The sequence below is a fragment of the Colius striatus genome, chromosome 1 (genome assembly GCF_028858725.1).
Source record: "Colius striatus isolate bColStr4 chromosome 1, bColStr4.1.hap1, whole genome shotgun sequence".
NCBI classification, from domain to species: domain Eukaryota; kingdom Metazoa; phylum Chordata; class Aves; order Coliiformes; family Coliidae; genus Colius; species Colius striatus.
In genome coordinates this window covers 16267847-16282665 of record NC_084759.1, presented here as the reverse complement: position 1 = coordinate 16282665, position 14819 = coordinate 16267847, and the positions used below count along the sequence as shown (strand labels likewise).

At 44.6% G+C, this 14819-nt stretch overlaps 1 protein-coding gene across 1 annotated transcript; it reads right to left on the bottom strand.

Annotated features, from left to right (window-relative positions):
• Positions 1-404: 404 nt before the first annotated feature.
• Positions 405-11919, bottom strand: RAB39A (RAB39A, member RAS oncogene family). Its single transcript, XM_062020404.1, has 2 exons — positions 11597-11919; positions 405-831 (listed from the first exon to the last, which is right to left on the bottom strand). The coding sequence occupies exons 1-2, from the start codon at positions 11917-11919 to the stop codon at positions 405-407; spliced, it is 750 nt and encodes a 249-aa protein (XP_061876388.1).
• Between the last annotated feature and the right edge of the window lie 2900 nt (positions 11920-14819).

Genomic DNA, 14819 nt, shown 5'->3' with positions numbered 1-14819 from the left:
ATGATGTACAATATTTTCTTGTCCAAAACTAAGGCAGGATGAACAAAAGTAACGAGCTCATCTGATCCTCAGCTAGCAAGCCTTGACTTTAAACAGTATTCAAAATACAAAGCCCAACAGAGGATTCTGTCATGATGATTATTGCACTTTCTCAGCATCTTGCTATAGGATTAGTTTTTCCTTTAGCAAGATATTTATTTTCCTGAAGACCACACTAAGTTCTTGTACTCTGAAAAGAAGGAAAGCACTTACAAGTTATAACCTAAGCAGAAGGATACAAAATCAAATGACCGTTCTGTGATTCAGCTATGTCATGATCTAATACCGTTTCAAAATTATTATTCTGTTACTTAGGTTGGCATCATCTTCCGAACACTCGATGTGCTCTTTGGCATGCTACAAATTCAGCAGGTGCACTGTCTTCTGGGCTTCACGGCCTCTTCTGACGAATGTACAACATTTGGAACAAAGCCACTCTTGACGCCTTCCCACCCGTCTTGGATTGAGATTTCTCCTTTTTTTACAAGCTCGTAGATGTCTCGTGTCAGAATTGTAAAGGACTCTTCCACATTCGTGGCATCTTTCGCTGAAGTTTCTATGTATTTCATTCCACAGTCAGATGACAGTTTTTCAGCTTCTTCTCTTGTAACCTCACGCTGTGACACTAAGTCACATTTATGTCCTACTAACAGGAACATGATCTGAAAGGGCTGTACGTGCATTTTTGCTTCCTCTAGCCAGTCTTTCACGTGTTCAAAAGATCGTCGATTTGTGATGTCAAACACTAGTAAGCCACCCACAGAATTGCGGTAGTAAGAGCGGGTTATTGATCTGTGAAGGACAAAAAAGGGAAAATGAAAATACATTGTACCTGTTTTGTAAACACATTGTCCCAAAAATTTAAAGAATTGGTTCCAAATGATTATTGTATTGATGACGGTTGAACTAATGCTGTTCACGTGTCTCTGTTATAATTCAGTGCACTTTGAATTGTTTCAAGTCCACAGAAGCCAATCTCAGCTCCTGCTAATGTCCACCATGCTGAGGGAGGACACTGGCACGATTACAAGGAAAGGGTACAGATAGAGTTATTGGCCTAACAAAACCTCATAACATTTAAGAAAAGAATAAAACTCCTATATTTTACCAATAACATAGCTATAATGTAATAATAGAATGTAACTATAATGCAATAATGTATCAATAACATAACTATAGAACTATTATATTTCATATCTCAAAGGGGAAAATGATGCAAAAAAGAGAGGTCAACACAATCCTTGAGTGAGAGGAGTTTGCTTGGATAAACCTGCTGTAAGGAGGATCTGAATGGAAGGCAGTCACCATAATCATTTATCAACCTTGAACACTAACAAGAAGTGGGAAAGGAATTGGGAAGAGCCTGCAATTGGAACTCTGGGTAAACTTGCCTTTTTAGCATGTAAAATCACAAGTCTTAGAGCTTGGAAAGACTCCTACCCATAAAAGCCCCTTCTCCTCTGAACATGTGTAGCAAAAAGAGAATGTGCTGTTCCTTTAAATGAAAGCAAGAAGTGAAAAGGCCAGTTGTACAAGTGACTGTTACCTTGAAACCTGATGTGTGAAGATGTTGCCCTTTGTAATGTGTAAAATGAGATGTACAGAGAAGAACTGTGTGCTGGAATTGCCACCAAGCACCCACCACAGAGAATAAAGCAAACATCTCAACTCAGGGTGTGCACTGGTCATTGAACATCGGGTAAAGAACCCATCTTGGGGACAACCAGCTTACTTTTCAATATAGCAATGTATTTCTATCTACTACAGACTTTATGAAATATCTTTGCTTTTAAAAAATGAACTGCAATTTATTATGTTCTATACACAAAACTGTTTTTTCTTACATTCAAAAGTCACTTTCTAAATGTTCTTGAAGCCAACCTCTCTGGTGCAAATTTCAAATGCTGAATTACTCTGCAAAGTACTCTTTATTAGCAAACTGTGGTACATGTTCACAGAATAAAATCTGTATTTGTCACATACTTATGTTAAAGTCTTAGGCCTTCAGTTTTATGCAGGCATGCACTTTGCTTTGTTCTAATGAGATATTTAAACTCAAGTATGTAGGCAGATGTTGAGAAACCTGGAGTCTAAGCTTGCCAATGTACAAGCCTATCCTTGGCTGGGGGTCTAACTGCTGAAGAGCAGCTCTGCAGAGAGAGACCTGGGAGTCCTGATTGATAATAAGCTACATATGAGCCAGCAATGTGCCCTCGTGGCCAAGAAGGCCAATGGCATCCTGGGATGCATCAAGAAGAGTGTGGCCAGTAGGTCAAGGGAGGTTCTACTCCCTCTCTACTCTGCTCTGGTGAGGCCTCATCTGGAGTCCTGTGTCCAGTTCTGGGCTCCTCAGCTCAAGAGGCACAGCGAACTTCTGGAGACAGTCCAGCACAGGGCCACCAAGATGATCAGGGGAATGGAACATCTTTCATACGAGGAAAGGCTGCAGGAACTGGAGCTGTTTAGTCTGAAGAAGAGGAGACTGAGGGGAGATCTTATTAACATTTATAAATATCTAAAGGGTGGGTATCAGGAGGTTGGGACATCCCTTTTTTCTATAGTAGCTAGCAACAGGACAAGGGGTAATGGGATGAAGCTGGAACACAAAAAGTTCCACTTAAACATAAGAAAAAACTATTTGACTGTTCAGGTGAGGGAGCCCTGGCACAGGCTGCCCAGAGGGGTTGTGGAGTCTCCTTCCTTGGAGGTCTTCAAGACCCACCTGGACATGTTCCTATGCGACCTGATGTAGGTGAACCTGCTTCTGCAGGGGGATTGGACTAGATGATCTCTAAAGGTCCCTTCCAACCCTACCACTCTATGATTCTTGCAGAAAAATTATTTGATAGAAAAGTTTGTACTTGCACAAGTACAAAGGTAACAGGCTAAGAAATTCCCTGAACAAAACTGTTCAAAAGTAACTAAGCTGGGCAAACATACACTTGTTACACCCTTGGCAAGGAACACTTCTACCTCCAGCATCTCTCTCATGGAGAGGTTGAAAAGATCTTTATAACTGCATTTACATATTTTTGGCATGAGTCTTCCAGGACCAGCAACCGATATTTTCTACTTTTGAGCCCTCTATGTTCCAAAGCATTCACTGCAAGGAATTTTGGAAGAATGAAAGACTTCCTCTGGTTGAAAACATTTTTTATATGCTCTAGAAGGAGAAAGAACATTTGTTAGGATGTAGGAAGATATAGGGACTGAAAAATGACTGTAAGTTTTCATGAACAATACAGGAGGATGGAGAAGGTGAGAAGAGACATTTTAAAAGAAGTGCCAACCCATTAAGGAGTGGACACAAACACTTGTTACTAGCTTAAATATAGACCTAGTGTTTATATGAGTATTCTACAACTAAAATAAGATGGTACAATCTCTGTTAACAATTATTTGAAATGTTAAATTAGCCAAGAATTAATTCATTTTTATCTTAATGACTGTGAGGAGGATGCAGCCTCAAAACGTTTGTACAGGAACATATCTTTCCATAACACTAGCCCCCTCTGATTTTCAGTTCATTGCATTTTATCCAGTGTTTTATAACAATTTGACCATAGGGCTATAATAAGCAGCAGTAGTCTTATTACAGACAGGTAAGTGCACAGCTAGATAAGGCTGAGGTTTCTTGGCGTATCTGAATCCATTTAACCACAGCAAATAGCATCTGAAATTGCTTTCTTTAGATAAAAGGGAGAGATTCTTTGTCCTAATGTTTAGAAATGTTCCCACCGATTGAGTCCATGGAGTGTTTCAGAAAAGTTCAAATGTGAAGACAAGAGGTTCTTATCCTCATTTAAATTCAAATAGCCTGGATATGAAAAGTGACATATGGTTTTCCACTTTTTTTTAAGACAACTAATGAGGGCTGTCACATTTTGTGAAGTATTAAATAAAGGTGCGATAAAGATCTGTTTCAGGATTTCTTAAGCATTTTCTATTCTGTAGAGCAGTTGCAAATGCAAATCATAGAATCATAGAATGGTAGGGGTTGGAAGGGACCTTTAGAGATCATCTAGTCCAACCCCCCTGCAGAAGCAGATTCACCTAGATCAGGTCGCATAGGAACATGTCCAGGCGGGTCTTGTAGACCTCCAAGGAAGGAGACTCCACAACCCCTCTGGGCAGCCTGTGCCAGGGCTCCCTCACCTGAACAGTGAAATAGTTTTTTCTTATGTTTAACTAGAACTTTTTGTGTTCCAGCTTCATCCCATTACCCCTTGTCCTGTTGCTAGCTACTATACAAAAAAGGGATGTCCCAGCCTCCTGACACCCACCCTTTAGATATTTATAAATGTTAATAAGATCTCCCCTCAGTCTCCTCTTCTCCTGACTAAACAGCTCCAGTTCCTGCAGCCTTTCCTCGTATGAAAGATGTTCCATTCCCCTGATCATCTTGGTGGCCCTGTGCTGGACTCTCTCCAGAAGTTCTCTGTCCCTCTTGAGCTGAGGAGCCCAGAACTGGACACAGGACTCCAGATGAGGCCTCACCAGGGCAGAGGAGAGGGGGAGAAGAACCTCCCTTGACCTACTGGCCACACTCTTCTTGATGCATCCCAGGATGCCATTGGCCTTCTTGGCCACAAGGGCACATTGCTGGCTCATGTTTAGCTTATTATCAATCAGGACTCCCAGGTCTCTCTGCAGAGCTGCTCTTCAGCGGTTAGACCCCCAGCCTGTACTGGTGCATGGGGTTGTTCCTTCCCAGATGCAGGACTCTGCGCTTGTCCTTGTTGGACCTCATGAGGCTCCTCTCTGCCCAACTCTCAAGCCGGTCGAGATCCCGCTGAATGGCATCACAGCCTTCTGGGGAATCAGCCAGTCCTCCCAGTTTGGTGTCATCAGCCAACTTGCTGAGGGTACACTCTGTCCCCTCATCCAGGTCATTGATGAAGATGTTGAACAAGACTGGCCCCAGAACCGATCCCTGTGGAACTCCAGTGGCCACATAAAATACGTGGTTCTAGAAGGAGTTGAAGTAGGTGTCAAAAAATGGAATTCAGTTTGGAGAAGTGGAAGCTAATACAACCTATTTTCATAAAAAAAAAAAAACAACAAAACCAACCCAACTTGAAAAGAGTTATACCAAAGAAATGCATTAGCCAGGGAAGAAAGTAGGTCAGTATGGAAAATGCAGTGTGTCATTCACCAAGCATTTCCATATAGAACGATGTTATGTCATGTATCTATGTACCAGAGTACTGGAAAACAGCTTTCCATGTGTTACTGAGTGCCCATACACAATAGTCAGTACCCTCTGCTGTTGTAACTGACTGCTGCAGAGGCATGCTAATTTACACTAGCTGATGGTCTAAGCCGTTGTATTTAATTATCTGTATGTATTGCCTGTAATGGAGAAGACTAAAAAAGTCTGTAACTTTGGGCTGTACCTCGCAAAACGTCAGTCAATATATGGGAGAAAGCAGTCATTTTTCTACATTTTGTTATGTATAATTTGAAACTAGTTCTCTCATTACCAGAAAACATGTTGATATACTAGAGAGGCTTTAAAAAACAATAACAAAAGGAAAAAGTAATGCAAAAAGTTTCCTGTGATACATATGAAATTGTGTTATGTGATTGTCTAACATCTAAGAAAACAAGGATGTTGTTCAAATATGATCTATTTGAATAGTTTTATTGTTAAGCTGAGTTATTAATTGCACTTACGTTTTAAAACAAAGTGTTCTTGACAAATAAGTCAGAATTCTGAAGCTATCAACAGAGAGAAACATCTGGGCACATCAATGTGATAAGTTGTTCAGCAATATCTGAAACATCTTACTGATTTGACTTAAATATGACAGTCAGACTAGATTTAGCAGATAGCTTATGGAAAATGAACTCTGTGGATGTACTTCTGCCCACTTATGCCCTGTATCATGCCTAGAAAGAATGAAAGAGCATTGCCTTAGATGATCTGGTTGGTCTCTGCTTTTGTTTGTTGTTGTTGTTTTTTCTCTATAAAATGAAGTGCAAGGGCAATGTTTGCTTCTTATTAGCATTGAGGATTATAGGACTTTTAAATGCCTTTGACAAGGCTTCAGCAGAACTGTAAGACCAACACCTGAAGTTGTGCTTCACTCAGCTGCATCTCTCGCTATGGTGCCTGAACAAGCTCTCTGGGGACCAGAATGGTCTGCCTCTGTGAGCTGCTCAGCAGGAACAGCCCTGCAGCCCTGCTAGTCCTCTTAGCTCAGATCCCAGCTGAAAAAAACCACTGCTCTAGGTGACTGCCTGATAGAGTTCTGCTTGGGAGGGCTTCCCAAGATTATGTCAGCACCCTCAGATAGGTTCAAGCTCCTCATAAAATGCAGTGAAACTTCCTTTTAGCATGATGGAGGACCCTATCTTTCAGATTCCTTGTGCACCAATTCACAAGGCACAGGTTCACAGAGCCTGTGGTAAATAGACTGCTCAAGGGGTTTTGCTCAGCAGATGCACAGCTTTACAGACTTTGCAAGCCATGTCAATGCACTGCATATGTGTTTGCTGAAAAGCTTAATGGTCAGAGTGCACAGTAGCCAGCAAAAGATTCCGAGGCTGACAGTAAAAGCCTATTCATGCAACAGTTGGTAGACAGGTAGATCACTTTGGGAAAGATGTTAGGAATACAAGGAGTTAATCTATATTCCAGGGAAGACCAAACACGTCCTGAACAAGAGACTGAGTGACCTTTAGTAAATAGACAAACCAAATCAGTATCCAGAAGTCCCTCGGGTTGAAAGCAGACAACAGCAGAGTACTCAGGAGAATTCAAAGAGACTATCAGGTACAATATATCTGAGTAAGGACCATAGACAAAATCAGACTGGCCATTCTTGTGTTCTTTCACAAGCAGGGAATCTACTTACATGATTATACATACTTTGGAAAGTGTTGCAAGATCGGATTCTAAACACAAAGTGACATTTTTAACTCCTACTTTTGTTTTTGAACAGAAGGAAAAAATCCTAGAGTCATGCAAGTTTTTCAAGTCAGGATAAGGAACTGGTGACAGGTCAGGTTTGAGGTAGTCCAACTTTTGAATAAAGGATGATCAATTTTCTGTGTTTCAAATTATACCCATGCAGATCTAAATTCTTTTTGAAATGATGGCTTCTCATGTAATTTTTGGTTCAGCTAATAAATGTCACTAAACTAGCCTTATGGAAGGAAATGTGATGCTTGCAGCACCATGATTAACGTTCTATGGGGAAGGAGGGAGAGGGGAGCACTTCCTTTAGTACAGAGGACAGGGAGGGATTAGGGTGAAAAAGTAGTGGCCAAAGAGTAGTCTTTCTTCTAAAATCAGGGAAAGAGCAATGAAGCCTGCTATGTCCTTCCAAGAAACTGTTCAGAGAAGGTGCTGGTTGGAAGTGGGAAGCAGAACTTTGTTCAGATTTAGAATCTGGCAAATCTGCCCGTGACTTTGAATGAAAGAGGGACTGAACCCTTAAATCCATCCCTGCATTTGCCTTTATTCATGTGTCTCCTCTCTCTGCCTAAACCACTTTGGTTTTCTTCCGTGCCCTTGTGTCCAGTAGTTCCTTGCTGCCTCCTCTTTCAGCTTCTGTTTCACAGGAGACTCTGAACTCTTCTCTAAGTGATAGCTTATGGAAGTGTCCAAACCAATGTGTCTGCCTGGGCCTTTGCTGGAGGTGCAAGCTGGTATTTCAGGGAAGAGTTTACTGGATTATGATGGCTACACTAAATGAAAATAAACAATTCTCTTCCTTAAGAGGTGACAGTAACACCTTGGTGACCAGAGGCTTGTGTGGCTTTGCAGCTTCTCCTTTTTCAGGCTGGAGTATGCATGTGACACCAGCCACTGATAGGCAACAGCCTCCAGTCAGCCCACACTAAATACCTGAACTATTACACTATCTTGGCCTGAGAGTTATAAAAATTGATGCAAGCCTTATTGAAAACGTACTTTTTCTTTTCTACCCTGGTCTATATAAATAAATACTGATTTTAAGGCTCCTTATCTATGCTATTGTTAAACATGGGCTGTCCTACCATACTTGAGACCATACTCAGTTTTTATGTTCAGCAAGATTACTTGTGTGAGTATGTTCTTACTAATTTCACACAATGCTTTGCATTTGTAATAAATGAAAGATAAATACAGATAAAGAATTGGAGAAAATTGGTCTAGAACATGCCAAAAAGTTAAGACAGCACTATTAAAAGGGAACTTACTGAATGCTCTAAGGGTCCTCCAGACAGTTCTTTATTTGAAATTGCTGGAGGTGAGACTGCTTCTTGAGAAGTCATACATCGTGATAGTCAATAATGATACACCAGAATGTTTTTCCAAAGGATAGCTTTGAAGTCTTTAATTGGGAATATTTGTTAAATGCAGACCCTAAATTCCTTTGTAAATTATGACCTCACATAGAATATGTGTTGGTTTTGCTAATTAATTCTGCCTGAACTACCATTATGGAAGGGGAAAACACTGTCTAGAACAGAGGTCATTCTCTTAGCTTAATCTAAATACTATGTTCAAGGTGGAAGACCCTAATTAATACTCTCAAGGACAGCCTTGGTAAGGTGATGGCCACTGAACAATTGTTTCTGAAAATGAATGAGAAGATGTATTAATCTCATCAGACTATGGCTTTAGGGTGACTTTCGATCAGTCACAGTGTTTCTTTCTCAAGATGATCTTAGTGATCTTTACCAGATGAACCAAACTTTCACCATAAGCTTTATCTAATGTTGAAGATGTATTTTTACACTATGACTAAAGACTACGTTGTAACAGTAGTAATTTTGAAAACACATATTGCTTACTCAAAAGGAAGAATAAGAATAGTATTCTGTTTTCAAGCCATGTGTTAGAAACAGAATGTATCTCACAGTTGAATAAAAAAGTGGGTTGATACAACTAAGGCAGCCCAATGGTATTTTGCACCTACACTCTTGAGATAAACTCTCAGCACGACTGCCAAGCACTTTATAGCCTTGAAAGTTTCATGATTTAAGTATATTGTTAGATTCAAATACAGGAAAGTCAAGCAAACAAATCATAGCAAAACAGATGATCTGAAACACAGCCAAAGCAGATTTTTCCAAATGAGAACTAATCTCAAGATAGAAAGAAACACAGGGTGTACTCCTCATTTGCTTTACTCTGCATCACAGTCCAGGGTCTGTAGCTTCTTGTTCTAGTAAGTCATTAAAGTTATGTTATTGTTGCCCTATGGCACCTGGCACAACGGGAGATTCTGCTTAGTGATGCCTTACAGATGTCAAGTACAGTCAGTAATTGCTCTGCCTGAGCTCAGAGTAAGTGAATTCCCCAGCACGGGTGTTGTCAGCTCGTTCACCCCTCTTGTGGAAGTGGTCAGAATTACTCGATGTGAGGAGTAATGCAAACAGCACGTGCTAAAGATGACTTCTAAGACCACGTATGAGATCCAGTTAAAATACAGCAGTATCAACATACTGGACACATGTAAGATTTTTTCTGAAACAATTTCTCCAAGAAGATCAGTGGTCTCTTTCAAGAGAGTGTGATGGCAGGTGTGTCACACCTTACTTCTCCCCTGAGACCAAAAGAAGGGGGTTATTATGCAGCCAGTAATTTTCTCAGGACTCCCCAGGGAGTGTTAAAGCCAGGTTTTACCTCCTCTAAAATCCCAATGCAAATGAGCCAGAGCAGAAGTGGGAAACAGAACTGCACACTGCTTGCCTTACACAAAATTAGATTACTTTTTGGAATACTTAGTTCTTCCCTAAGACCATCTTTGCTTGTGATCTGTAGCCTTCACTAGCAGAGAACAGAATGTGCAAGTTTTTAAGGTGTGGTGTATAACTCAGCAAAATATTTATCATTTACCTGAGTAAGTGTAAAACAGACTATACAGTAAACGCTAGGATATTTGGTACACCAACTGACAAGAAACTCTTAGCGGAAAAATGAACACAAATGTTTCAAACTGCTTCCTTTGCTTTGCATCTTCTGGGTTGTAGAATAATTACAGATGTATACTAATGCTAAGTTTAAAAGCAACTGACTGCATGACTCATCACTGTACATCTCCTGAGCACTCCTGGGTTAAAGGATGGCTATCATTTAATTTTAAACATATGCAAAACTCTCGGCATTTGCATTCCTTTCAGTCAAGTGCCTTGTCATTGGTCCTCCTGCCTATTTGTCAGCAAATTCAAAATAAAGAAATTATACAGCCTTAGCCACTTGATTACAAGTATTTTACATCCTTTGCAGGAAAGCACAAAGAGGGTGAGAAATGCCAAAAGCTATCATCACTGTGAATTTCTCTGCTAACTCTTCAGAGGCCTGCCTGCAAAAATACATATAAAGTTGTCACTCATGCAAGCCCTGGAAAGCTTTTGTAGTTTCACTGCAATAACTGCTACTGCAAAAACAAAAAAGGGTTGGTGTCCCCTGGTAAGACAGTGAAAATCCACCTCTTCAGCTGAGTGCAAGAACCTGCACAACTGTTGCAGGAAGGCAGGGAGCATGAAAGGATCGATAATAGCCAGTGAAGAGACTCATTTCAACCCTCCTACGAGCATCCCAGTAAGAAGGGTGTGGGGCATAGATGGGCTATGCATTAGCCTCCCGCCTGAATTCACAGCTACTGAAGCCCAAGTCCAAATTAAAACCCAGATGCAACTTGCCTGAAGTGGCAAGTGCTACAGACACAACAGAGTCATAATAGTGAGTAAATGATGGGGCAGGAAAAGAGGGTACTTCTGCTACCTCTTTGTGACAGACAGGAGAAAGGAGAGGATTTAATACTCAGGGCAGTATTTGAGCTACAGTATCAAAGACAGAGGTTTTAGTAAAGGCTTCTGGTAACCCTCAGTACAGAGCAGGTGGAGAAAGCAGATAAAGCACTAATAAGAGACCATAGCTGGCTGCCTGGTGGCTACCATGCTGCCAGGGCTGCACTGGTGCTTGCAGTGTTGCTGTGCTGGAAGGAGGACGAGCAGGGAGGTGGCCTGGTCTCTCCAGATTGCATGGGAGGAAGAGTTATGGCAGAGAGAAATACCGCAGGGGAGGATGAATTCGGAGGTGATGACAAAGTAAGAAAGGCAGAGTGAAGCAGGGGCCTCCTGATGCAAGAAAGGAAACAAAAATGGGGAGGAGCGATTGCTACCCTCGCTCCAGGACTTCAGGGCAAAGATAGGGAAAGGAAGAAGAAACAGGATAAGGCCACTTGTTACCCCCTAGTGTGTACTGGGAGTGGAAGGGTAGCTGTTGCCTGGTGGGTGTGCAGGGAAAGAGTGGGGAACTAACAGGCACTGGGGTGAGAGGGATGGGGGGGGCACGGGGCTGGGAGTCATGGAAAGGCAATGGGGTGGTAAGGCTGGATGACAACGCGGTGGAGGTCTGTTTGGGGCACAGCAGCCGGGTGGGTGCTGTGAGCTGTACTGGGGGGGTGGGCAAAGTCCTTGAGGCAGATGTGTTGGAGGATGAGAGTGGTGCTGAGAGGGCGGCGGGGGCCAGCGTTGCGGGGCAGGGTGTGCCAGGGGGGCGCCAGGTTTGGGGAGCAGACGGGAAGGGCTGGGGGGAAGATCCCAGGTCCTGTACCTGAAGCGCTCCTGCCCTGCCGTGTCCCAAAGCTGCAGCTTGACCCTCTTGCCAGGCTCGATCTCCACCAGCCGGGAGAAGAAGTCCACCCCCACGGTGGGGTCGGAGTGCAGCGGCCCCGGGAAGCGGCCCTCGGTGAAGCGGTGCAAGAGGCAGGACTTGCCCACGGTGGAGTCGCCAAGCACGATCAGCCGGAACTGGTAGATCCAAATCGCCGCGTCCATGGCGGCCCCGGCCTGGCCCGGCTCCGCCTTGGGGCTCTTCCGGGGGCTTCTGCGCGGCCGGTGCCTGCACCGCGCTCCGATCGCCCCAACGCCCGGCATTGGCGCAGCGGGCGGGCGGGCGGCAGCGGCGGGTGCGCGGGGTCCGTGGAGCCGCTCGCGCGGGCGCAGCACGGGGCGACGGGGCCCCGGTGCCGGCCGCGCCGGGCAGGGCCGGGCACTGCCGAGCAGCGGCGGGCCGGGCCGGGCCGGGCGGGCGGAGGCCGCGTCCCCCGCCCCAGTGCCGAGGCGCCGCGCGGGGCTCAGGGGGCGGGGCGGCGCGGGGCGGGGCGGGCGGGCGCTGTCCCTTCAGCACCGCGCTGCCGCTGCCGCCGCCGAGCCGCTCCTCGGGCCCCTCGCCGCGCCGCCACCGCCCTCCGCCCGCCGCGCTGGGGCCGCTTCTCCCGCCCGCTCTGCGTTATCGCGGCCGAGCCGCCTGCCGGGGCCTCCCGCCATGACGGCACGGACGCGACGAGACGGACCCTCCCCCGCGGCCGGCGGGCTCAGCGGGGACCTCCCGGGACGCGGCTCTGCGGCCACAGCCCGTGCCCGGGCCCGGCTCGCCCAGCAGAGCAGCTCCTCGGTGGGCAGCAAGTGTAGGGGTGGACCAGGAGAAGGGGGATGCTGGGGGCATCACAGAAGACTGGCCTGGAAAATCGGGTGAGGAAGAATAGGGCTGTTAAAGTATGAGATTTTCTCTTACTGGAGCATCTTTCTTATGAGGAAAGTCTGGGAGGCCTGGGGTTGTTTATCCTGAGAGAGGATAAAGACAAGACTGAGAGGGGACCTCATCAACACTTATAAATACCTAATGTCAGGAAGACAGGGCAACACTTTTTTCTGCTGTCTCCAGTGACATTAGCTGGAACAAAAAAATTCCACTTAAACACAAGGGAAAATTTGTTTCCTGTGAGGACGAGGGAGCACTGCAACAGGCTGCCCAGGGAAGATGTCAAGTCTCTGGAGGTTTCCAAACCCACCTGGACATGTTGCTGTGTGACCTGATTGAGGTGAACCTGCTTCTGCAGGAAGCTGGACCAGATGATCTCCAGAGGTTCCTTCCAACCCCTACCATTCTATGATTCTATAATTCTATTATTTTATGATCTGCAAAGAAAAGTGGGAGCAGAAAAGAACCAGATTGGGCAGATGGAAAGGGACTGGGGAGCTGAAAAGTTGATCTGATGAAGTGGGAGCTGGGCAGGGTCTGTCTGCAGGAGTGTGAGCTGGAAAAGAGACCAAGAGGTAGAGGAACGAGTGCCAGGTGGTAAAGATGGGCTGGGCATATGGCAAAAGGAGAGTTAGAAATCTAGATATTCCCGGAGAGCACCATGCAAACTCTCTTGAGAAAAGACATCATGCTGGCAATGACAGGAACATATGCTCTTCATTTCCCAATGGAACAAACTGCATGTATTTGGCCCTAGTGAAAGTACCTTTACCTACGGTAATGGAACAATTCTGCCAGTAGAGATGCCCGACGGAGAGATTTCTTTGCCTTCTGGGATCTTCAGATAAGTATCATGTTATGATAAATCTGCTGAGCAACAGATGCCTCAGATTTCTTGTAAAGTCTCAGAAGCACATGGGATAACAAACACTAACAGTCCTCAGACGGCTGGTAAAGGTGTTAGAGCCGAATGCACAGAAATCCTAGGACTTCTGGTAAACAGCATTGCAGCAGCTTCTGCAGATTGTGCTGGGGCAAGGAAACCGGGGGCAGAGAGCCTGGGAACTGGGCAGAGTAGGCCGGGTGAGCTGGAGAGTAGGTTGTTGCTGGCAGAAAGTCAGCAGCAAGTGGGTACTGATATGAATGGGCACTTTGATAGTGAAAAGGGCAGGGAGAGGAGATGAGTGACATTTTTTTTCCACAGAGTCTGCTGTTTTCCTCTCTTAATGTCAGGCATAGATTCTGCTAAACCCATAACCACCTGTGGCTGGTTAGGGCCATATCTGAAACCGCATTTCTTTTGTAACTCTGTGGGGCAGTTTGGTGAAGTCAGAAGAGAGGTTTGCATGCTCTTCTTGGGAGATCATGTCCTCCAGCCCCACAATGGGTCTGGATGGCGGGTGCTCATGTGGCTGGCCCTGAGAGATTCAGACAGATGACCCCAGGAGCTTCCAGCAGAGACTTGGCCTGGCAGCCCAGAATCTTTATAAAAGACACAGACAGGAGCTACCAGAGGGATTTGTCTTGCTGAGCATGCTAAACTGAACCCACTCCAAGAATCCAGACCCACCAGGGCCCTTTGAGGGTGGCCAGTCTCTCCCCAGGATTTTGTGATTGTGTGTCTGCATGTTTCTTCTAGAATCCTGCATATTTCTCCCCTCTGCTTTCACCAGCTATCTTGGTAAAAAACAAATTGAATACAGTTTGTACTTCACTAGTTTCTCCTCTGAGCAACAAAATAAAACAATATTAATTCAGATAAATGAACCTTCAGAAGAGTAAAATCAATCCAGGTCTTGCAGTTCTACCTGGGTCATGGTTACAGGTGATTCCTAAGGATCTTTTCTAGATGTTTTGACAAAAATAGCATGTAGATGCAAGATGTATTTTCATGTGAGGCAGACATGTGAGGTATGTGATATTAGTAACTGATATTTGCCAAATGTAAGTAGGGAGAAACTTTAAGTGGACTTTACTCACTGTGTAATGCCTAGATCCTGCATGGATCACCATCTTGGCTAACACCTCTAGGTCTTCAAGGCCTCAAATACATGCAGTCTAGCTTAGATGCACAACAGACTGCTCTCCTTTGCACATCTTGGCTGGAGGAACCTCACACTAATGAGTTACAAAGCTAATTTCATTCCTAATATGTAAGCAAAATCTATTTGCCCATGGCATTTACAGTTGAGTTAAACATATTTGCAAATAGTGTCAAGCTCCCAGAGGCTGGTCTGTCTAGCTAAGCATGTCATTGTAGAAAGGCAGTGGTACAGAAGTTCATGTAAAACCA

What these genes read in the sequence shown, in the direction of transcription:
- RAB39A (XM_062020404.1), bottom strand. Translation starts at nt 11,919, where the DNA reads ATGCCGGGCGTTGGGGCGATCGGAGCGCGGTGCAGGCACCGGCCGCGC. An exon ending in GCAGGGCAGGAGCGCTTCAG is followed by an intron (nt 832 to 11,596) that starts GTACAGGACCTG and finishes TGTCCTTCACAG; the next exon opens with ATCAATAACCCGCTCTTACT.